Consider the following 25,225-nt stretch of genomic DNA (forward strand, 5'->3'; position numbering starts at 1 on the left):
AACACTACAGAGAACACTTTCCAACAAACACTCCCAAAGCTACCTCATAATATAAATAACTCTAAAGTAATTAAGTCTGACAGCCCTTGATGAAATTGCTGGAAGATATCACATGTCACTGTTGCTCAGACTCTCACTTAAAGAGTCCATTGCCTCCAGTCCACAAAGCAAACCACAAGCTATTTATACAGCACTTAGATAATGGAAGGCCTATGCTTAACAGAAACCTTTGACCCTACTCAAATACTGTCTTTCACAAAGAAAGAGGTGGCCTCCCTGTGGAGGAACTGTGGACTTGACCATTTCCACAATTTTATTACTGCATTATGCATAACTTGGAAAAACAGACCAAGGTCTAACCATACAATTTTCTGATGCAGCTAACGCCATGCCATGGTTATTTCCACATGTGTGGTATTGTGTGGAACACCCAAAATGCAATTCAAAAATAACCTGCAAAAGTCACTATATGAGAATTTTATTATCTTAAAAAAATTGCAAGGGAAGCAGCCATCAGGGAATAGCTAACACTGAAAGACTTCTGGAAAAGTTATCCCACCATAGCCTTCCACCTCGAACAACTCCTGGATTCTCCTGAATCTCTCAGCAGGTTTTGATACCATCAGCCATGGTACCATCTCAGTGGTTGGGAGATGGAGGCATAATATTATAATGATTCCGCTGCAACCTGCAGGGCTGCTTCCAGCGTGTAGCATTGGGTGACTTCTGTTCAGCCCTTTGGCAATTGTGCTGTGGGGTTTGGCAAAGTTCCATGTGGTCCCTGGTGCTATCTAGCATCTATATGAAGTTGAGTGGAGTTATCAAAGGATTTGGGGCTCAATGTCATCAATGACAACCAGCGCTGTTTCTCCATACCATCTGAACTAGGTGAAACTGCTTTGGTGGTAGTCCAGTGTCTGGAGACAGCAGTGGGATGCATGAGGGCCAATAAACTGAGGTTCAATTTTGACAAGATGGTGGTGCTGTTGGTAAGTGATTCCCAGAGTTGCATTCATCCATAAGCAGCAGGTTCAGAGTCTGGGGATACTCCTAAATCCAGTGCTATCACCACTTGAGGCTCAGGTGGATTTGGTGGTGAAAAGGACCCATCAGCTGTGGCCATTCCTGCACTGGCCACAGTGGGACATGCTCTGGTAACCTCACGTGTCAGGGGATGGTTAGCTGCTTGTGCTTAAAATTGTGCCCCTTCAGAGTTTGTGCGACCCCACAAACCTCTGTGTGTGACAGAGCTCCTCAGACATGTCTGCTCTAGTCACTAGTAGAGTCTGACAGTGGCTGTCTGCGGAAGCGCTTCCAGCAAAGAAGTTCCTTAACGGAAACGCGTCTCCTGGACTCACGACGTGGCAGCTTCCGGCGCAGCATGGGTCTCCCTGCAGTTGCTTCTGACACCTCCCCGCTATTTTCGCTCGAAGTGTCTCTCACCCCTTTCTCTCCCCTGCTGCTTCCTGCCTGGGCTGCTGCGTCTCTCTCAGCATTACTGAGATCCTCCTCCAGAGACCCCGCGCTCCCCCTGCTGGTCCCTGCTTTGGCTGTTGACTCTCTCCCAGTCTCTGGGAGCCTTACCACTTCCCTTTCCTCCGATGTCAGTTCCCTGACATCCACCTCCCCTCCAGGGCCCCCCTCTCCCCCGCCCCTACTTTCTCCTCTGGGCGGTGAGGAGCTGAAACCCCTAAAAGAATCCTCTTCATCTTCAGACGTCTCGAACAATTCCCTCCATCGGTCTTCGTTCCGACTCGCTGAATCCTCCTCCACCTCGGAATCAGCGAACCCCTCCAACTCTTCTTCGTCGTCGGTGGTGGCGAAGTATTCCCTCCGGAACCTCGCCACTGGCTGGGGTTTTCTAGGGAATCTCTGATGAAAAGTTTCAATCAAAACCTCGTCATCTACCTCCTCTGCCCTGACCCAGGTGTTTTCCGACTCCGGCTCCCCTTCCCACATTACCAAATACTCTACTTGCTCTCCCCTCCACCTGGAATCGAGAATCTCCGCTACATGGTAGCTGTGTTCTTTTTCCTCCATAACTGGTCCCCTATTGACCCTCCCCTCTCTGTCCCCTATATACGGTGACAGCAATGATCTGTGGAACACTGGGTGCAACTTCATGTGGTTCGGTAACCGGAGTCTGAAAGCCACTGGGTTGACCTGTTGCGTGACTTCAAATGGGCCCAGTCTTTTGGGTCTTAACTTCTTACAACCTCCTTTAAATGGTAACCCTTGGGTGGACAGCCACACCTGGTCCCCCACCCTAATGCTTTCCCCTTCCCTTCTGGTTTTGTCTGCCTGCCTCTTATATTCCTCCTTCGCCCTGTTTAAATTAAGTTGGAGCTGGCGATGGATCGCTTCCATTTCTTCAACGAACTGTTCTGCGGCAGGAACGCTCCAGTTCTCCCCCTCCCCCCCTGGGAAGGCTCGGGGATGACACCCGTGATTGGCCAAAAAAGGGCTCATCCCCGTGGACACGTTCTCTGCATTGTTATAGGCAAATTCTGCCAACGCCAGCTTCTCCACCCAATCATTCTCTCTGTCATTCACATAACACCTCAAATATTGCTGGAGGACACCATTAGCTCTTTCCGCCTGCCCATTGGTTTCTGGATGACGGGCAGTGGAAAAATTCACCTCTACATGCAATAAGCTCATGAGCTTCCTCCAGAACCTGGAAGTAAATTGTTTCCCTCGGTCCGAAACCACCCTCAAGGGGGCACCATGCAACCTAAACACATTTTCCACAAACAATTTAGCGGTTTCTTCTGCTGTGACCGCATGTGAGCAGGCTATAAAGTGGGCCATCTTGGTTAACAGGTCTACCACAACCATAATGGCTGTCTTCCCTTTGGACCTGGGCAGATCAGTCATGAAATCTATTGCCACTGCCTCCCATGGTCTTTCCGGCGTGGGTAGTGGTTCTAATAAACCTGCCGGTGCCCGCCTCTCCCCCTTGGCTCGTTGACATCGGTCACACCCTCTCACATATTCCCGCACATCTTCCCTGACCTTGGGCCACCAGAATTCCCTGGTAACCAGCCACATGGTTTTGTGTTGCCCAAAATGCCCTGCTGTGGGGCTATCGTGCAGTTGCTTGAGTACCTTTTCCCTCAATTCCCCTTCAGGTATGTATAACGCTCCCTTGTAGTACAACGCCCCGTTTCTCTCCTCAAAACCCCCGGGTTTGTCTCCCTCCCTCCTGAGACCCCTGAGTTTGTCCTGGGCGTATTCATCCTGCACCGTTCCCTCTACCAGTTCCCTTTGCCCCACCAAAGCCGCCCCACACACCCAGCGGTCCTCGGGAATAACATGGGTCTCTTCGGGTGCACCCTCTCCCTCCAAATATTCAGGTTTGCGTGAGAGAGCGTCCGCCCTAACGTTCTCCGGGCCTGGTACGTAACAAATCTCAAAGTTAAATTTGGAGAACTCCTGGGCCCATCTCAACTGCCTTTGGTTGAGCACTCGCGCAGTTCTCCAATACTCTAGATTCTTATGGTCCGTGCACACTTGCACCTTCTGTTGTGCACCAATTAGTAGGTGCCTCCATCTCCGGAAGGCCTCATAAATCGCAAGAAGTTCCCGGTCGTGCACCGTGTAGTTTCTCTCAGATTTGTTCAGCTTTCGCGAAAAGAAGGCACACGGTCGCCACTCTGACCCCTCCTTCCCCGGCTGCAGAAGAAGCACCGCCCCTATGGCTCTGTCCGAAGCGTCTGTTTCGACCCTCAGCTTTTTTTGTAAATCCACATGTAGAAGTTGTTCGTCAGAGGCGAAGGCCCTTTTCAGTTCCTCAAACGCTCGCTCCGCCTCCCCCGTCCAAACAAACTTCTTTTTGCTGCTGAGACAGTCCGTGATGGGCGCCGTCAGGTGGGCGAAGTTTCGGATGAACTTACGATAAAAGTTTCCAAACCCTAGGAACCTCTGCACATCCTTCTTGGTCTTGGGTGTTTTCCATTCCAGCACCGCTTGAACCTTGCCGGGGTCCATGGCCAACCCCTTGTCTGACAAGCGGTACCCCAGGAATTCCACCTCCTTGGTATGAAACTGACACTTTTCCAGTTTCACCCACAGTCTGTTGGCTTGCAGCCTGCTCAACACTTCTCTGACGTCTCTCACATGTTGCTCCTCATTCTCCGAATACACCAACACGTCATCTAAGAAGGCCACGCAATTCTTGTAGAGCAAAGGCCCCAGTACATGGTTCATAAAGGCTTGAAAACACGCGGAGCCTGTTTGTAATCCAAAAGGCATAACGAGGTATTCAAATGCCCCCAAAGGGGTGAACATGGTGGTCTTCCATTCATCCCCTTTCCTTATACGTATCAGGTTGTACGCCCCCCTTAGGTCCAGCTTTGTAAAAATCTTTCCTTTTCGCACCCTGGTCAAAATATCATCAATCCTGGGCATAGGAAAAGCCGCCGGCTCTGTCACTGCATTTAGGGCCCGAAAGTCACATACCAGCCTCGGCTTGTCCGTGTTTTTTTTATCCACAAAAAACACTGGGCTACCCCCCGCTGCCTTGGACTCTCTGATGAAGCCTCTCTTCAGGTTCTTGTCAATGAACGCTCGCAATTCCTGCATCTCCCTGTCTGACATGGCATACAACTTGCCTACAGGAAGCTGTGCTCCAGGGAGTAAATTGATCTGGCAATCAAAGGGCCTATGCGGGGGTAGTTGGTCCGCTTCCTTCTCGCTGAACACGTCGCTGAGATCAGCATACTGTGGTGGCACCTTCCCCTTCTCCATCACTTCCGTCCCTGCTAGGGTGGCTTGGGCCCCTGCTGACCCCTTTTCCGCCCTGCAGTGTTCTAAGCAGTGTGCGGAACCGAAGGAAACCACTCTTTGATGCCAGCCCACCAGCGGATCATGTAGGGCTAGCCAGCTCATTCCCAAAATAATGGGAGCGCCTCCCAAGGTGGCCACATTAAACGCTATCAGTTCTGTGTGCCTTGCCACCCTCATTATCATTGGGACGGTCTGCAAGCTGACGCCTCCTCCCAACAGTTCCCTGCCATCAATCGTGGTCACCTGCAGGGGGTTGCTTAAAGGGATAGTCTGTATCTGGTGTTCAGCAGCAAACTCTTTGCTCATGAAATTGCAGGAGCTGCCTGAGTCCAACAGCGCCTTTATTTTTAGGGGGTGTCCATTTTGCAGCTCTAGCGACACTTCAATCACTAGAGCAGGTCGAGGAGCTTCTGGCACTGGCACTTGGGGAAGGGGCACTTTCACTGCTCTTTGGCCTGGCTGCAGTGCCCTGCTGGCAACCAGGCGTTGGCTTTTACCTGCTCCGTTTCTCCCTGCTCTTCCCCCTCAACAGCTCCCACCATCCCTTGCCATTCCTTCCTCTGGGGGCAGACTCTGGCAAAGTGGCCTGGCTGTTGGCAGAGATAGCATTTCCGGGCTCCCTTTCCCTCCTTCTTCGCCCCCTCACTGGGCTTTGAAACTGCGCGCGCGCGGGCTGTTCCGATTTCCATCGGCTCTGCCGGCGGGAAAGCTGGCTCAGGAATGTCTGGAATGCGTAACTCCTTCCAACGTTCCCCTCTCCCTTCCCGCCTCTCCAAGGCTCTTGCCTCCTGGCGCGCTCCAATGGTCAGCGCAGATTTGGTCAGCTGATCCATAGACCCCGCCCTGGGGCTCCTGGCCAGCTCGTCTTTCACAGCTGAAGAAAGACCTTCTTCAAATAGCATCTGAATGGGTGCCGCCGATAAATCCCACCCCAATCTGTGAATCAGCATGGTAAATTCAGTCCAGTACTCACGGACAGATCTGCTTCCCTGCTTGCAAGCCATTAGCTGTCTGCGTACCGCCCCTTCCTCAATATCGCTGGAAAACATGATATCCATTGCACGAAAGAATTTCATAGTGTCCTTTAGGATATCGTTGTGCGTTGCCATCAGGGGTCGAACCCAGTCCCGCGCCCCCTTCTCAAGATGCCCAATTACGAACGCAACTCGCGATTCCTCATCAGGGAACTCATCAAACTGCACATTCAGAGCATATTGCATCTCAGTCCTAAAGGCATGATAATCCTTGGGGTCCCCCCCAAACTTCTGCACCAATCCTGGTACCTTTCTGGGGAACTGAGTGGTTCTCCCCTTTTTGTCAGCATCCTGAGCCCTTCTCTCCTCGAGCCTCGCCGTCTGCAGCGCAAGTTGGACCTCCAGAGCTTGATACCTTTCTTCCAAGCTTGGACCAGCTCCAACCCCTGCGTCTCCGGTTCCGACTGGGTTGCTCATGATGCTTTCTCCTGCACAGGCAGCGTACAGAGACTGTCAGACTGCTGTCAGGGGATGGTTAGCTGCTTGTGCTTAAAATTGTGCCCCTTCAGAGTTTGTGCGACCCCACAAACCTCTGTGTGTGACAGAGCTCCTCAGACATGTCTGCTCTAGTCACTAGTAGAGTCTGACAGTGGCTGTCTGCGGAAGCGCTTCCAGCAAAGAAGTTCCTTAACGGAAACGCGTCTCCTGGACTCACGACGTGGCAGCTTCCGGCGCAGCATGGGTCTCCCTGCAGTTGCTTCTGACACCTCCCCGCTATTTTCGCTCGAAGTGTCTCTCACCCCTTTCTCTCCCCTGCTGCTTCCTGCCTGGGCTGCTGCGTCTCTCTCAGCATTACTGAGATCCTCCTCCAGAGACCCCGCGCTCCCCCTGCTGGTCCCTGCTTTGGCTGTTGACTCTCTCCCAGTCTCTGGGAGCCTTACCACTTCCCTTTCCTCCGATGTCAGTTCCCTGACATCCACCTCCCCTCCAGGGCCCCCCTCTCCCCCGCCCCTACTTTCTCCTCTGGGCGGTGAGGAGCTGAAACCCCTAAAAGAATCCTCTTCATCTTCAGACGTCTCGAACAATTCCCTCCATCGGTCTTCGTTCCGACTCGCTGAATCCTCCTCCACCTCGGAATCAGCGAACCCCTCCAACTCTTCTTCGTCGTCGGTGGTGGCGAAGTATTCCCTCCGGAACCTCGCCACTGGCTGGGGTTTTCTAGGGAATCTCTGATGAAAAGTTTCAATCAAAACCTCGTCATCTACCTCCTCTGCCCTGACCCAGGTGTTTTCCGACTCCGGCTCCCCTTCCCACATTACCAAATACTCTACTTGCTCTCCCCTCCACCTGGAATCGAGAATCTCCGCTACATGGTAGCTGTGTTCTTTTTCCTCCATAGCTGGTCCCCTATTGACCCTCCCCTCTCTGTCCCCTATATACGGTGACAGCAATGATCTGTGGAACACTGGGTGCAACTTCATGTGGTTCGGTAACCGGAGTCTGAAAGCCACTGGGTTGACCTGTTGCGTGACTTCAAATGGGCCCAGTCTTTTGGGTCTTAACTTCTTACAACCTCCTTTAAATGGTAACCCTTGGGTGGACAGCCACACCTGGTCCCCCACCCTAATGCTTTCCCCTTCCCTTCTGGTTTTGTCTGCCTGCCTCTTATATTCCTCCTTCGCCCTGTTTAAATTAAGTTGGAGCTGGCGATGGATCGCTTCCATTTCTTCAACGAACTGTTCTGCGGCAGGAACGCTCCAGTTCTCCCCCTCCCCCCCTGGGAAGGCTCGGGGATGACACCCGTGATTGGCCAAAAAAGGGCTCATCCCCGTGGACACGTTCTCTGCATTGTTATAGGCAAATTCTGCCAACGCCAGCTTCTCCACCCAATCATTCTCTCTGTCATTCACATAACACCTCAAATATTGCTGGAGGACACCATTAGCTCTTTCCGCCTGCCCATTGGTTTCTGGATGACGGGCAGTGGAAAAATTCACCTCTACATGCAATAAGCTCATGAGCTTCCTCCAGAACCTGGAAGTAAATTGTTTCCCTCGGTCCGAAACCACCCTCAAGGGGGCACCATGCAACCTAAACACATTTTCCACAAACAATTTAGCGGTTTCTTCTGCTGTGACCGCATGTGAGCAGGCTATAAAGTGGGCCATCTTGGTTAACAGGTCTACCACAACCATAATGGCTGTCTTCCCTTTGGACCTGGGCAGATCAGTCATGAAATCTATTGCCACTGCCTCCCATGGTCTTTCCGGCGTGGGTAGTGGTTCTAATAAACCTGCCGGTGCCCGCCTCTCCCCCTTGGCTCGTTGACATCGGTCACACCCTCTCACATATTCCCGCACATCTTCCCTGACCTTGGGCCACCAGAATTCCCTGGTAACCAGCCACATGGTTTTGTGTTGCCCAAAATGCCCTGCTGTGGGGCTATCGTGCAGTTGCTTGAGTACCTTTTCCCTCAATTCCCCTTCAGGTATGTATAACGCTCCCTTGTAGTACAACGCCCCGTTTCTCTCCTCAAAACCCCCGGGTTTGTCTCCCTCCCTCCTGAGACCCCTGAGTTTGTCCTGGGCGTATTCATCCTGCACCGTTCCCTCTACCAGTTCCCTTTGCCCCACCAAAGCCGCCCCACACACCCAGCGGTCCTCGGGAATAACATGGGTCTCTTCGGGTGCACCCTCTCCCTCCAAATATTCAGGTTTGCGTGAGAGAGCGTCCGCCCTAACGTTCTCCGGGCCTGGTACGTAACAAATCTCAAAGTTAAATTTGGAGAACTCCTGGGCCCATCTCAACTGCCTTTGGTTGAGCACTCGCGCAGTTCTCCAATACTCTAGATTCTTATGGTCCGTGCACACTTGCACCTTCTGTTGTGCACCAATTAGTAGGTGCCTCCATCTCCGGAAGGCCTCATAAATCGCAAGAAGTTCCCGGTCGTGCACCGTGTAGTTTCTCTCAGATTTGTTCAGCTTTCGCGAAAAGAAGGCACACGGTCGCCACTCTGACCCCTCCTTCCCCGGCTGCAGAAGAAGCACCGCCCCTATGGCTCTGTCCGAAGCGTCTGTTTCGACCCTCAGCTTTTTTTGTAAATCCACATGTAGAAGTTGTTCGTCAGAGGCGAAGGCCCTTTTCAGTTCCTCAAACGCTCGCTCCGCCTCCCCCGTCCAAACAAACTTCTTTTTGCTGCTGAGACAGTCCGTGATGGGCGCCGTCAGGTGGGCGAAGTTTCGGATGAACTTACGATAAAAGTTTCCAAACCCTAGGAACCTCTGCACATCCTTCTTGGTCTTGGGTGTTTTCCATTCCAGCACCGCTTGAACCTTGCCGGGGTCCATGGCCAACCCCTTGTCTGACAAGCGGTACCCCAGGAATTCCACCTCCTTGGTATGAAACTGACACTTTTCCAGTTTCACCCACAGTCTGTTGGCTTGCAGCCTGCTCAACACTTCTCTGACGTCTCTCACATGTTGCTCCTCATTCTCCGAATACACCAACACGTCATCTAAGAAGGCCACGCAATTCTTGTAGAGCAAAGGCCCCAGTACATGGTTCATAAAGGCTTGAAAACACGCGGAGCCTGTTTGTAATCCAAAAGGCATAACGAGGTATTCAAATGCCCCCAAAGGGGTGAACATGGTGGTCTTCCATTCATCCCCTTTCCTTATACGTATCAGGTTGTACGCCCCCCTTAGGTCCAGCTTTGTAAAAATCTTTCCTTTTCGCACCCTGGTCAAAATATCATCAATCCTGGGCATAGGAAAAGCCGCCGGCTCTGTCACTGCATTTAGGGCCCGAAAGTCACATACCAGTCTCGGCTTGTCCGTGTTTTTTTTATCCACAAAAAACACTGGGCTACCCCCCGCTGCCTTGGACTCTCTGATGAAGCCTCTCTTCAGGTTCTTGTCAATGAACGCTCGCAATTCCTGCATCTCCCTGTCTGACATGGCATACAACTTGCCTACAGGAAGCTGTGCTCCAGGGAGTAAATTGATCTGGCAATCAAAGGGCCTATGCGGGGGTAGTTGGTCCGCTTCCTTCTCGCTGAACACGTCGCTGAGATCAGCATACTGTGGTGGCACCTTCCCCTTCTCCATCACTTCCGTCCCTGCTAGGGTGGCTTGGGCCCCTGCTGACCCCTTTTCCGCCCTGCAGTGTTCTAAGCAGTGTGCGGAACCGAAGGAAACCACTCTTTGATGCCAGCCCACCAGCGGATCATGTAGGGCTAGCCAGCTCATTCCCAAAATAATGGGAGCGCCTCCCAAGGTGGCCACATTAAACGCTATCAGTTCTGTGTGCCTTGCCACCCTCATTATCATTGGGACGGTCTGCAAGCTGACGCCTCCTCCCAACAGTTCCCTGCCATCAATCGTGGTCACCTGCAGGGGGTTGCTTAAAGGGATAGTCTGTATCTGGTGTTCAGCAACAAACTCTTTGCTCATGAAATTGCAGGAGCTGCCTGAGTCCAACAGCGCCTTTATTTTTAGGGGGTGTCCATTTTGCAGCTCTAGCGACACTTCAATCACTAGAGCAGGTCGAGGAGCTTCTGGCACTGGCACTTGGGGAAGGGGCACTTTCACTGCTCTTTGGCCTGGCTGCAGTGCCCTGCTGGCAACCAGGCGTTGGCTTTTACCTGCTCCGTTTCTCCCTGCTCTTCCCCCTCAACAGCTCCCACCATCCCTTGCCATTCCTTCCTCTGGGGGCAGACTCTGGCAAAGTGGCCTGGCTGTTGGCAGAGATAGCATTTCCGGGCTCCCTTTCCCTCCTTCTTCGCCCCCTCACTGGGCTTTGAAACTGCGCGCGCGCGGGCTGTTCCGATTTCCATCGGCTCTGCCGGCGGGAAAGCTGGCTCAGGAATGTCTGGAATGCGTAACTCCTTCCAACGTTCCCCTCTCCCTTCCCGCCTCTCCAAGGCTCTTGCCTCCTGGCGCGCTCCAATGGTCAGCGCAGATTTGGTCAGCTGATCCATAGACCCCGCCCTGGGGCTCCTGGCCAGCTCGTCTTTCACAGCTGAAGAAAGACCTTCTTCAAATAGCATCTGAATGGGTGCCGCCGATAAATCCCACCCCAATCTGTGAATCAGCATGGTAAATTCAGTCCAGTACTCACGGACAGATCTGCTTCCCTGCTTGCAAGCCATTAGCTGTCTGCGTACCGCCCCTTCCTCAATATCGCTGGAAAACATGATATCCATTGCACGAAAGAATTTCATAGTGTCCTTTAGGATATCGTTGTGCGTTGCCATCAGGGGTCGAACCCAGTCCCGCGCCCCCTTCTCAAGATGCCCAATTACGAACGCAACTCGCGATTCCTCATCAGGGAACTCATCAAACTGCACATTCAGAGCATATTGCATCTCAGTCCTAAAGGCATGATAATCCTTGGGGTCCCCCCCAAACTTCTGCACCAATCCTGGTACCTTTCTGGGGAACTGAGTGGTTCTCCCCTTTTTGTCAGCATCCTGAGCCCTTCTCTCCTCGAGCCTCGCCGTCTGCAGCGCAAGTTGGACCTCCAGAGCTTGATACCTTTCTTCCAAGCTTGGACCAGCTCCAACCCCTGCGTCTCCGGTTCCGACTGGGTTGCTCATGATGCTTTCTCCTGCACAGGCAGCGTACAGAGACTGTCAGACTGCTGTCAGGGGATGGTTAGCTGCTTGTGCTTAAAATTGTGCCCCTTCAGAGTTTGTGCGACCCCACAAACCTCTGTGTGTGACAGAGCTCCTCAGACATGTCTGCTCTAGTCACTAGTAGAGTCTGACAGTGGCTGTCTGCGGAAGCGCTTCCAGCAAAGAAGTTCCTTAACGGAAACGCGTCTCCTGGACTCACGACGTGGCAGCTTCCGGCGCAGCATGGGTCTCCCTGCAGTTGCTTCTGACACCTCCCCGCTATTTTCGCTCGAAGTGTCTCTCACCCCTTTCTCTCCCCTGCTGCTTCCTGCCTGGGCTGCTGCGTCTCTCTCAGCATTACTGAGATCCTCCTCCAGAGACCCCGCGCTCCCCCTGCTGGTCCCTGCTTTGGCTGTTGACTCTCTCCCAGTCTCTGGGAGCCTTACCACTTCCCTTTCCTCCGATGTCAGTTCCCTGACATCACGTTTCACTTGCACAGAAAGGAGCTGTGACCCACAAACTCTAATATAACTTCCCACTTCGCTGTGGAAAGAAAACCAGGAGAGGAAGAGAGAGAGAGAGGGGCAGGCAAACACCTTAGAACTTGCTCGATGTTCCCATTCCTCATACAGAGTCATTTAGCATCAATTGCCAACTGAGAAGGATACTGATAAAATGTTACATTTTAATGTTATTGTGATTTTGTTAATATATTTTTTTGGAAGGATTTATATCCCCAAAGATAGGATTTAATAACTGATTGATTGATTGATTGACTGACTGACTGAACGAATGAACAGCCAGTAAATAGCAAGGGTTGTATTCAATGTTCCATGTGCATAGTTCCAGAGGTGAAATTGGACCTTTGTTTCCTCTCTTTCCCTGTGCACCCCCAAAATCTTCTCTGAAGAAATCCCCAAACCTTCAGAGCTGATTATAAGAATGTGAGAATGGGGGCTGGAAAGGATAGGAGATAAAAAGGAAGCTCCACATGCATGCATGGAAACCCACTGCAGCAGCATTGAATACAACTCCAGGATTTTGGCAAAACAAATTGAAGTTATCATCATCAAGCCGTCCTTGCTGATATTTGCTTATTACTGGCAGAAGCTCTAATGGGTAATTTAAGTTTTAAGAATGGTAAGTAATTAAAAGAAAAAAGGCAAATGCTCTCCAAGGTACTCTTTGTTCATTCTTACAGTTAAACCAGTGGTAAGTGAACTGTACCATACCATACATTCCACAAGTTAATTGGTGAAAGAGTAAATATGACCTAGCAATAAATGGGTATGATTAAACTGATGAAAATTTTGTTTGAGAAGTGAAAGCTTGTTAGAGCCTATACGTTCAACAGAACAAAACTGAAGATTGGTATGCACAATGCAACCGGTACCTTAATAGTTTCTGATGATATCAGCTGAGAAATCAAAGTAATAGTGGAATAGTGAGTGAAAGCAATAAATACAATCAGAACTTTTCTGAAAGGGCAAACTCTAAATAGTGGAGGGTGGCCAGTTAACTTAATTTTTACAAGTGTACACATAAAACAAAGTATATTTTTGTGAACCAGTGAAGTGAACAGCTTTTGCTAAATGAACATCCTGCTTGTGGGATTTCCATAATAGGCACCTAGCTGGCCACTATGAGGAACAGAAGGCTGGACTAGATAGGTCTTTGGAGCTGACCCAGGAGGGCTACACTTGTGTGCTTAGAAAGTTTCAACACAGGCTACATGCGTAGCCCCTGACAAAACTGGTATGTGTACCACACTATCTATTATCACCACAGTAGGATATACTCTATATAAGATAAAGAGAATACAAACAATGCCTTGAGACTTCTCAAGTTGATTGAGGCTGACAGTGCCACGGCTACATTTGAAGAGTTGCTGTTTATTTTCTACCCCTTTTAAATGCAAAAGGAAAGCGCAGAACTACTTCACAGGCCAGTTTCGACGTGATGAACTTGGCCTAATAAACCTGAGTTTATTATGGCACACATCAGCTTCAGAGATTCTATTGTGGTTTGTTTAAAAGGGAGAGCGGAGCTCCAGGCCCAACGTGCATTGCTGGCTTTAAAGGTGATGGTTCGTTACAACTGAATGGGCTCTTTGTTATTTCCTTTCTGTCACTTACATTCCATCAAAATAACACAGCTGTGAACAGCAGAATCTTCAGTACTGAGTAGGTAAGAATAAGTGTTCTTAGTAAGTTTTAAACCAAGAATAAAAAAGTATAGTGTTATCAATGACTACTACTCATGATAGCTATATGCTGCCTCCAGGTAGAGAGGGAGCATGCCCCAGAATAACGGTTGCGGGAGAGGGCTACTGCCCATTGGTCTTGCTTACAAGTTTCTCAAAAGGCATCATGGGAAACAGGATGCTAAAAAATAAGCAGCCTTTGGTCTGATCCAACAGAGCGCTTCTTATGCCTCCTCTTTTCCAGGCTAAACATACCTAGCTCCTTCAACTGTTCAAATACAGCTTGGTTTCCGGACCCTTGATCATCTTGGTTGCCCTCCTCTGCAAATGTTCCATCTTGTCAATATCCTTCTTAAATTGTGGCACCCAGAACTAGACACTACTCCAGGTGGGTCTCAACAAGACAGAATACAGCAGTACCATTACTTCCCTTGATAAGGACACTATACTTCTGTTGATGCAGCCTAGAAAAACATTAGCCTTTTTTGCTGCAGCATCACACTGTTGATTCATGTTAAGCTACTGGTAATCCATGTGTCCCTCATCGTATATTTGTGCAGCTGTTCTTCCTGCCAAAGTATAGAACCTTATATTTGTCCCTACTGAAATTTATTTTGTTAGTCTGGGCCCTGTCTACTGTATGCTGAAGGTCATCAAGCCGACCAACAAATCCACCTAACAGTTACCTCATCCAGACTACATTTTACCAGCTTCTCTGCAAAAATAGCATGGGAGACTTTGTCAATAGCCTTACTGAAATCAAGATAGACTATGTCCACAGCATTCCCTGATCCACAAAACTTGTATGTCTATCAGAAAAAGAAATGGGATTTGTCTTCTAAGAGTTTGACTACTGTGCAATAAAACAAGACAGCACAAACAAATATGCATCTGATTTGAAGAGAGTAATATTTTAAGACACATTTTGAAAACAAATTATTTTAGACTATGTGAATTGGAAAGCAGTTTACATGCTTAACAGATAGAAGGTTTCAGATATCATTTTGGAATTTTTCTCTTTCTGCATGGCTCCACAGATCCCTTAAGACAGCTAACAATAATGCCAAAAAATAATAAATAGAACAATGAAACCCATCATTATAAAAACAGCAGAGCTAAAATCAAATATTCTGAACTACCATATAAGGTAGCAAATATTACAACAACATATAAAGCTAAACAAAAAATATTTTTTTTATCATGTTGGTGACCTACCAAATCCTGGAATGCCTTTGAGGCTAGATTTGAGACATATTTTTTCAAGTCTGAGGTAGCTATATCTCAGCAGGCAGTTCCATAGGAACATCCAGTCCATTCGAGTTCGGTGGTTCATGATAATGACACTTCTTTCTCCGGGGATGAATCCATCACCTGTTATAACCACTTTTGCTCCAAATACAATCTCCAGTAAGGCCTAAGAGAAATAATTTGATTTTATATTAACTTTGAAAACATGCAAATATCTGAGAACAAATAATTTACAATGATATAAATCAAGACATTATCTTGCAACAAAGGTTTATAGTAGCCAGTGCATGTTTCTAAGATGTACCTAGTTTTGAAAAAGTATTTAGCACAATGGTTTGGGGAAAGCATTTGAGGAGTAGCATACTGTTCAACTGCACAGTACCAATGGGACTATTACAGAGCACCCACTGCAGGAAAAAAATGCAGACCTTGCATACACAAAGGACTTAATGTCAAATAACCACATGATTCAGAAGAACCATTATAGTTTATCGTGAAAGCAGCAGAAAATCGACACATTAATTCAAGGCAGTCACATTTATCTCCCCAAACAATGAACACCTTCACCCTTCCATGCATGAAGCAAGATTTGCCTGCGCTGTGGGATATCCTGCCTGACAGCATCTACCCTTTGGATGACTCCTTCTGGGAAGCCTCATCCCACACCAATCTCTTTATGCCTTTCTCTATCACTGCTCTTTCTGTCCATAGACTGGTCAGGCTGTGGTTTGCTGTATGGCAGAATCATTTAACTCAGGGGTTGGAAACCTTTTCGGCTCCATGGGCTGATAATGATACGCTTCACAGGACAACCCACCTGTCAATCTCCTGACTTCCCTATTATGTCAGCTGCAGGGTGCTTTGTAGTCCCAAAGTCAGGACTTCAAAGCACCTTGCAAGGCCAGTGCCCCCCTTCATTTCAACAGGAGTTTCCATACAGGCCCCCTTTCTGAATCAGGAAGGTCCTGCATGGAATCCAGCCAAACCAAGCAGGATTTATCAGCTGACAAGCATGGAGGTCAAATCCTGCTGCTTCAGCTGTGCTGCTCCCCTGTTCCTTGGTTGGAACAGGAATGTAGCCCACACAGGATTTAACCATAGCTTCCCATCCATCAGATGATGTCATGAGTGACATTAGCAGATGGGTGGAAACGGCTTTGGGAAAATGGCTTTGTGGGTCAACTTGAGGACGGGCCAATATTGGCTTGTAAGTCAGAAGTTCCCTACCCCTGACATAATTAATCGGTATTGCTATAATTTTTATGAGTTATGTCTTTTTTATATAAAAAAGTTGCACATCTTGAATTGTTATTAGAAAAGACATTTTAAAATTACTACGCAAGTGAATAGTATTTACACTATTTGAACAGTTAAGGTTATCCAGCTTCAAATTATAGAGGAAATAACTTTCTTCCTGTCTAACTGATCACAGAGTTGCTTCGAGAATAAAGTAACCATGGACATGTAATCCTGAGCCTTTCAGAGAAAGGTTGGGATACAAAGATGATGGTTAAAAACAACCAATTGCAATGGCAGAAAAGGTGACGAAGGCACTCAGACCCACAATAGAATCAAAACACCAATTTTCTTCCCTGAACTACCCAAGGGGAAAAGTGAAGCCTTCTAACCCAAAATAAACCTTGACGTTTGGAATATAAAACAGCATTAGAATTAGAAAAGATGAAGGAACAAGGAAATAAGACAGACAATGTCTCATCTAATCAACAGAGATGTCACTTACCTCTGTGAAGGGCTTTTAGTTCCCTGTGTGAAATGAACTATATAAAGAGCATAAAGCATTAATGGATGACTCAGCTAACTGCAGTACTGGCATGTTATTATTGATCAAGGTTAAAAATGAACCATTATAAAAGCATAGCAAACTCTGCACCGCTATTCGGACTGACCATCTATCGAGGTGGGAGAGAGATCGTTTTGCTCATTAACATGTTGCTTACAACTATTAACACACAGTGGTAGCTGGTGCCTCCAACAAGTGTGTGTGCTGCAAGTGTTCCCCAGCCCAGGTTCATCTATCAAAACCATTCCTACTTTCTCAACCTCAGTTTTGCCCATGGAAGTCTTCCCTATCAGTAATAATAGATAACTGGAGCCCCCACGCTCAGAAGCAGTATATCTCCAAAGAGGAAAAGAGTGGGTACTGTGGCCCTCATGCCCCACCTGTAAGCTTTCTAAAGGCATCGTGGGGTCATCGTGGTGCAACAGATGGACTAGGACTCAGGAGACACAGATTCAAATCCCCAGTCTACCACTCTTTCTCAATCCAACCTAACCCAAAGGGTTGTTATCCTAATAAAATGAAGAGGGTGAAGAGCCACATACACACCCCTGAGCTTCTTGCAGTACATAAATGTAGTAAGTTAAATAATTAAATACAGGTAAGATTGCTGGACTCTATGGCTTAAATCTTAAAATAAGGCACCTTAAGGAATTCCACAGAAGGAAAGTTTTCCATCCCACGTGAAGCCACTTTTGTCCTCCAATGGTTGGATCACATTGGGTACAGGAAGTGGATCAGATACGTAGGGTACAGGAGGTATTTTTTGGGTGTCATCAGTCTATATGTAATACCTGTGTGGTGCTGTGATTAGAATGCTGCACTAGGGACTGAGCCATTCAGTCATGAAGCTCACTGGGTGGCCTTGGGCCATTCACTGCCTCTCAGCCTCATTAACCTCACAGGGTTCTTATGAGGATAAAATGGGGAAGGTCAGGGCTGTTTGAGACTGGAACAGACTTCCATGAGAGGTGGTGGACTCTCCTTCCCTAGGGGTTTTTATTCAGAGATTGGATAGTCATCTGTCATGTGTGATCTAGTTGAGATTCCTGTATTGCAGTGGGTTGGAGTAGATGACCCTCAGGGTCCCTTCCAACTGTACAAATCAGTGATCCTGTACCTAAAATTCTATGCATTTACGTCACCTTGAGCCCCTTGGGGAAAGGTGGGATATAAATGAGATCATCATCTTATGAAAAAAATGAGAACTAGAGAATTAGTCACTTTACAGCTTATGCATGACAAAGCAGACAAAGAAACATATACCATGGGACATATTTGTAAGTTCCACTACTTCTACTATCAGTCAATAAGTTGTTCCTTATTAAAAACAGGTTTTTAATATGCTATCAGCCTTGAACCAAAGAATGAACAAAAGAAGTAAAATGAAATTTACTTCTTATTTAGCCAGAATTTTTATTTCAGAGCTCTGCTCAGAGAAAACAAAGTAATATGTAAGTGACTATATGGTACAGATTATTTACAGATTCTAAATATTTGTAAACCTCTAAATGCATAGCCTCTGTGCAATATTATTAGATATTTGAAATCCATTTTAAGAAGACAGGAATCATAGAATTGTAGAGGAGGGAAGCACACCTGGTAGAGTCTCTAAAAATGCTGGCATTACGATAATTCAGGAAATTCAGGAAATGAATCAAATGAATCAAATACATGATCAGAAGAAAACCTATATTGATTTATTTCCAAAGACTCACCAAGTTCCCACTGAGTTCAATGGAGCTGGCTTCAAATTAATCTTCTTTGGGCTGCAGTCTCAGGGCACAATTATAACTCCCCACTGCTGTTGTTTTTTAAACAGTGAACAGCAGTGTTCATGTGTTTCTGTGAGACTGCACTTCATAAACATAGTGCTGGAGATGAGATGGCTGAACTACAGCACTTCAGACCTAAATATACATTTTCTTCCATTCTGATTTCAGCATTACACTAAAATCCAAGTGGGACCCGCAACAAAATGTTGCAGTGTGAAGTGTTCCTGTTCAGGGTTCCAGCTGGCCAACCAGGATCTTACAGGACACTCTGTTCCATTCCCTCTGGTTTTCCCTTCCTTCAATAGTCAGCCAGCGTTTTGCTGCAATGGTAGTCAAGCTTCATTCACATTCATTCGCCCGGTGCTTCTTTTCTATAGTTCTTAAAGTCTATATGAGATGTATGCACATGTACTCCTGATTAACATAGATACCCAGCATAGGATATTGCTTTGATGGCTACTCTGCCTTGTCCCCTTACCCCTCAAGTAAGCTTACAAACAAAAATCATGTCAACCAACAACAACAAAGTTGTTGTTAAGCCACACAGTTAAAACAGCAGAAAAACAAGAAACTCATCAATACAGTGGAACCTCCAGATACGAATTTAATTCATTCCGGGGGTCCGTGTGCATCCCCCAAAAAAGGTAACCAGAGGCGCCGTTTCTGAACATGAGGCAAAACCCGGAAGGATACACTTCCGGGTTTGCCGCATTTGTAACCTGAAAGTTACATAACCAGAGCAGTACGTAACTGGCCGGTCCACTGTACAGTGAAACAAACACATAGGTAATATTTAAGAGGTCTGGTAAAAATTTTGTTTTAAAAAATGTATTACTGGTCTCCTAACCACCCAAAGCTTACAAATTATTTTTAAAAGACTCTTCACTGTCATTACACTGATATATTAGGGTTAATAGGTGGTGACCTTGTCAGGCTGAGGACACTATGTGCTGGAAAGAAGTAACCTGAGAGTTATAGCTGTTAAGCATAGCAGTTCATCTCAAACCATTCCAACCAGGAAATCCTATCTTTTTTTCTCTCTCTCTCAAATAAATTACTATATTTTACATGGAAAAGAAGGAAAAAACATGACCACCTGTTGATGAACAATTAAAGGCGGATCATTCAAAGAATGAAGAAACAAAGATACCTTACAATAAAGCAGACTGCTGAATATTATAATTGAATTTTCCATTCCAGAACAGAACAAGGAGTACTGTTAACTTATCTGATAGCTGTTCTTCCTTGGCCCTTCTATAGTTTGTCATTTTGGCCATCTGCCAAAGTCTTTCCAGTCCAGACACCTCCCATCTCTGTCTCAAGTTTAGACACAGTTGTCCATCACCTTCTGTCATTAGCTCTGAAGCTTATCCTGACAGGACATAGAAGATTATGCCTGCAATCCTAGGTACACTTAGGATAATAAGGTCTACTGAACAGGGCAAGGTTGTGTTGCATGGCTGCAATTCTATACCTGAAACTAAGTCCAAATATTGAATATAAAAAGTCATTGTTTGGTATTTTAAGACTGGGTGGTTTGAGCAGTTGGGACTTTTCATAAGATGTAAGATATAAGATATAAGCAACTTACCACTGGAAGTGTAAGCCAAGTAGCCACAACGCGATCAGTGATCCAGCGATACCAAGATGGGGACAAAAACATCAATGGCAGCAAGGGGCCAAGCATGAAAATGCTTCCGAAAAAACTTCCCAAGAATAGTGTAAGTACAAAATAAATCCCTTTCCATGACACCATGGCTCTGAAAAAGAGAAAGAAAGGTGTTTATGGAAACAGCTTCAGTGTTGATGTCTTCCTGAATTGGCTCCTCTCCAAGCTTTTCAACTGACGGTACTCAATTTCTGTCATACATTTTGGATTTGAAACTACAGAGAGGGGAAGAAAACCAGTTTGTCGGCAAGTCAGCCTCAGGCCAGAGATGGTCAGTTTCTTAAAGCCACTCTGTACCTCCAGCGTAACCCACAATACAGCTGCCTAGATAACTTGCACCCTATAATCTGCCAGGAGCCGTGCATTCAGTATTGTCAGCCTAATTCTCTCTCCCAGTTGAAATCAAAACAGGCCGCCTGCCTCCCTGAACTACAGGCACTTTGTGAACAAAAGGAAGCTTTTTTGGTAAAAATTTTAACTTGTTTTATCTGCTGCATCTCCTTTGTAACCTCACTGTACACTGCTTAGAAACTACACTGCTAAGCTGTGTATAAATTGTTGAATTAAAATAATTAAATAAAACCATTACTTCAAAAAGTAAAGGAACATGAAACGCTGAGGTGGGGGTGAGAATATGCGATTATCAATGAGGCCATGCCAGAGGCAAGGGGTTAAAGCCTGCTCCCTCCAGGTACTGGTCCAGCTCTGGCCCCCAAGTCAGCTTTTGAATAAATCATGTACGGCACTAGCATAACATTTAGTTTGGCCTTCAGCCTAACGGGAATTCAAATGAGGGTGTCCAAGGGAGCATATCTCCCTGTCTGTCTTTACTCTAAAATTTTCTCACCTTCTGCTGCAGAATATGTTACTGCAGAACTGACCCCTCTGTAAGAAAAAATGCTACATCAATTCCCAAATCACCGTTGCAACAGACACTGGGATGAATACAACACATCGCCAAACTCTATTCAGATATAATCAGAATAAAATTATAAATATAATTAAGATAATATAAATTATGAAAAGACTATCAGAGTAGCTCTACTGTCGGTTAGAACCATAATGTAGATCTGTTATTAAAGGTGCTAGATACAATAAGAAATGTTGCTGGCCAAATGTGGACCAAAGAGTATCTTATTATTGTCTAGGAAACTTTCCATCATAGCAGCCACCTTGTTATCATTAAACAAATATGGAAACACTAATTTTCTAAATTAGAATCTGCAAATAGCCAGTTTTCCATTATTTAGGATTAAATTGGTTGTTTAGAAGATGAGGAGCTTAGCACAGGCTTTTCTTGTTCACTACTCTGAAGAGCTCTCTAAAAGGCAGCTTTAAAATTACATGCAAGAAATCACACAAGACAGGAAACTAGTGCTTTCAGTTTGGTGGAAGTGGGGAGGAAAAGCAGTGGAAAAGCAACCCATTACGCAAAGCCATTGGAGCCCATTTATTTTCAAGTTCCAGTAAAGCATGAACATGCAGTACCTGGCTCTCTCCAGCAAATCAAGATGCGAGTACAATGGAGTGGTGACTGAATTATCTAACAAATACATTGTGTCAAACAAGCACAGATTTTCTAAAATTGTGGCTTTTAGTTTTGGTAAATAACAGAACAAGAAAAAAAAGTCTCTTGTTGTTTACAAAACACAAACACACGTACTGCTTATAAAGGAGAGGGCTGTCTTTCAAGCTTTTCATTCAGAATGCCAGAGAGTATTTTTAGTAAGCAATACAGGAAATATTATCCAATCCACCTAATTTGCATTTGGGAGGACGAGCATGAAGTTCCACCTCTGCCACTGACTCACTGTCTTGGTTCACACAGAATGCTGAACCATGGTTTAGCTTTTTGTGCCCAATGCTAACTATGGTTTACTAAAACAGATCAGGGTCCATAATCATGTTTTGAACTTTGCTTATTTCGATAAATCATAGCTAACTCTAACTACAGTGTGTCCAGATTCAGGCATAACAAGAACACATGGATAGTTGAAAATGGAAGACGGAAGCAGAAATTTCTGATATCCTCTTCTCAGCTGCACTGGAGGTAGAAATGCACAAGCTTATTGTCCATGCACATAGTGCAGGAGGTGTATGCAGCTGCTGGGCTTGTTTGCATGTAACACTAAATCATGGTTCAGCATTATGGAGGCAAGTCTCAACAAAGCATCAGGCTCACGTTACTTTCCTTGTCCTCCTCTGCCAAGTTTACCTTAAATGTCAAAGCATGATGGCTTAACATCATGTGCAAACACAATCAGCAGTTAAAACATGCCAGCTAACCCATGGTTTGAGCTCTGCTTGTTTTAGAAACTAACCACTGTTTGCTTTAAGCCAGAATTACTGGTTCACAAGTAATACAAAGCCAAGATTCTCTGAAGTTGAAACTAAACTTGGCAGGAGTCCTCCTCCTGGATGAAAGGGGCCTTGCACTTCCACCATCATCATTTCAATTTATATACTACCATTTATCAAAAGATCCCAGGGTGGTGTACAGCATTAAGAACACGTTTTACAGAACGTCAATAGTGAAAACATAATAAAAAGCGTAACAATGTGATAAAATAATCATAATAAATGTCCCCTGGCACCTAAAGAATGTAAATAATGGTTTCCAGGTGAGCCTCTCTGGGGAAAAGCATTCCACAGTCAGGATGCCACCACAGAAAGGGCCCGTTTTTGTGTTGCCACCCCCCAAAACTCTCAGGAGTGGGGACATAGAGATAATAAGTGCAGGGTCTGCGTCAGTTTGCATGGGGAGAGGTTGTACTTAGGGTATTGAGGTCCTGAGTTGTGTAAGGCTTTATAGGTGAACAGCAGCTCTTTGAAATGGGCCTGGAAACTAACTGGCAACCAATGAAGTTGGGCCAGGATTGGTCAAACCATCTTGTTCTGGTGAGCAATCGGGCCATTAGGCTTGTTAAGGCTCATCCATGTAGCATTAAATCATGGGAAAGTGTTATGTGTCAACCAACCCATGGGTTTCATTCAAGCATCATGCCGTACATGGTTTCTGCTAACCATAGTTAAGAACCGACACCATGGCTTATGCTTCCATATACATAATAGGCAATCCATGGTTTAAAGTTGCTTGCCCACTTTCATTATCCATCTGCTCAGCACTCTGCTTAATATTTTTGAAGTGCAGCAACTCCCACCTCTGTGGCACACCGGCACCTGATGGTTTGCAATTTGGTTGTCATCCCATACTATATTGGTACTTGTCCATCGTAATGATTTTCATGTGTGCAGTGTGAAAAGAGGAAAGCACTTGGTAAGGAAAGGGAGTTGTGTGGACTGGATGTAGTTGATTTCATTCTCCTTTCTTTCTCTATTTATCTCCATTTTGGGTGAGCTGTGTGGTGGGGTGAGTAAATATACAGTATAACAGCAAGCAGCAGGCACAAACTGTAATTTTCAAGCAAGACCCTCCTAAATGATGGTTTACGAGCTGACAAAGGTTCAGAAGCAAAAGCATGGCCTCTGAATACAGCCAGGGTAAGAGCCTGAGTGAGGGACGTGGGTGGCATTGTGGGCTAAACCACAGAGCCTAGGACTTGCTGATCAGAAGGTTGCCGGTTCAAATCCCCGCAACAGGGTGAGCTCCCGTTGCATGGTCCCTGCTCCTGCCAACCTAGCAGTTCAAAAGCACATCAAAATGCAAGTAGATAAATAGGTACCGCTCCAGCAGGAAGGTAAACGGCGTTTCCGTGCACTGCTCTGGTTCGCCAGAAGTGGCTTAGTCATGCTGGCCACATGACCCAGCAGTTGTACGCCAGCTCCCTCAGCCAATAAAGCGAAATGAGCGCTGCAACCCCAGAGTCGGTCACGACTGGACCTAATGGTCAGGGGTCCCTTTACCTTTAAGAGCCTGAGTAAGTGACTCTGTCTCATTTCACCTTCTGCAAGTAAGAATAATCACCCCTGGAGGCGCACTGCATTGTCTCTTGAGACAGACGCCAACAACAACAAGGAACTTTAAGCACCAACAGTTGGGTTCAAAGTAGCTGCTCTTCATTATCTGTCTTCTTATGTTCATGTCAACTTAAAATGTATTCAGTAAACTTGGGGAACAGTGCAAACTCTCAGTGAGCTTTCAGCATAAATTCTTAAAACCTTCCTGTCACTGAAAAATACTAAATTACCATCCTTTTTGTCATTTTGTCTCTGTCTATGAATTAAATAAAAAGCTTCAACCCAGATACTTGGTTGCCCAAAGGTCTCCATGATCCACTGCTTGCTTCTCAAAATCTAAGGCTACTTCAGAATTTAAAAATATACAGTCTGTCCACTCCTGAATGACAGAATAGAAGTAGTCATTCAAAATCTGAATTCAGTAGATTGCTACTGCTTTGTCCAAACAAAACAAAAGCAACTCCATCCCAATATGGTCCATTTTGTTAACCATCTTAGGGAAACATTTTTTCCTACACTCAACAACCATCTTTTCCTATAACAGGAACAAGTTTGCAAACCTTCTAAAATACCATATAAAAGCTTTATTCCAAGTAATTTTCCACTTCTACAAAAAGATTGAGAAGTGTGGGGAAGAATTAGGTCAAAGTGGAGGCTGGAAATTTTGAGATACAACTCTACTGCAGCACTAAACAGATTTCTCATCTATTCTGTGGCAGAACTCCAAGTTATTGGTTTATCGTACATTCACATTTTCTTGTTGCCATAGCAAGAGAAAAACATTTTCTGTTTCCAGGTAACAGGGGACAGTAAATCCTAAAATATTTTGTTTTATTTTTCAGTTAATTTTAAACATTCTTGGCTAAGAATAGAAAGTAACTTTCCAAAACAGTTGCATTTTTATTCCAGTGTTTATTATTGTAATAAACATACAAAACACACATAACAAAATCACATAAAACAAAAATATTTCAAAGAGCATCAAAAGCATACTAATCTATATAGAAACTCTAATGTACAAATATTCCCAAATCATTCAACACTATTTATAGACTATAACCTTCCAAAAATAACTTTAACAAATTGTTAGATCTAGTCAGTGTCAGTTCCTAACTTGCAATACCATGTACTCCTTTGCCTCCTTCCTTAGTACTTGCATCTTGGTTTAATTAAACTGAAGTTAGTCATTACATTTGAAATGGGATGTCGTGATTTAGCACCACTTTCCTAACCTGGCT

General features: G+C 46.0%; 1 protein-coding gene across 1 annotated transcript in view; it reads right to left on the reverse strand.

Moving 5' to 3' along the window:
• The window catches only part of LCLAT1 (lysocardiolipin acyltransferase 1), a 95,779-nt gene that overhangs the window by 48,281 nt on the left and 22,273 nt on the right, over positions 1-25,225 (reverse strand). The window contains exons 2-3 of the mRNA XM_082214868.1: positions 19,992-20,160; positions 14,795-14,993 (exon numbers count right to left, since the gene is read on the reverse strand). Of these exons, the coding sequence (XP_082070994.1) occupies positions 14,795-14,993; positions 19,992-20,156 (364 nt within the window). The 5' untranslated portion in view covers positions 20,157-20,160. The remainder of the gene's footprint in view (positions 1-14,794; positions 14,994-19,991; positions 20,161-25,225) is intronic.

This window comes from Podarcis vaucheri, assembly GCF_965113315.1.
Source record: "Podarcis vaucheri genome assembly, chromosome: 3".
Taxonomy (NCBI): Eukaryota; Metazoa; Chordata; class Lepidosauria; order Squamata; family Lacertidae; genus Podarcis; species Podarcis vaucheri.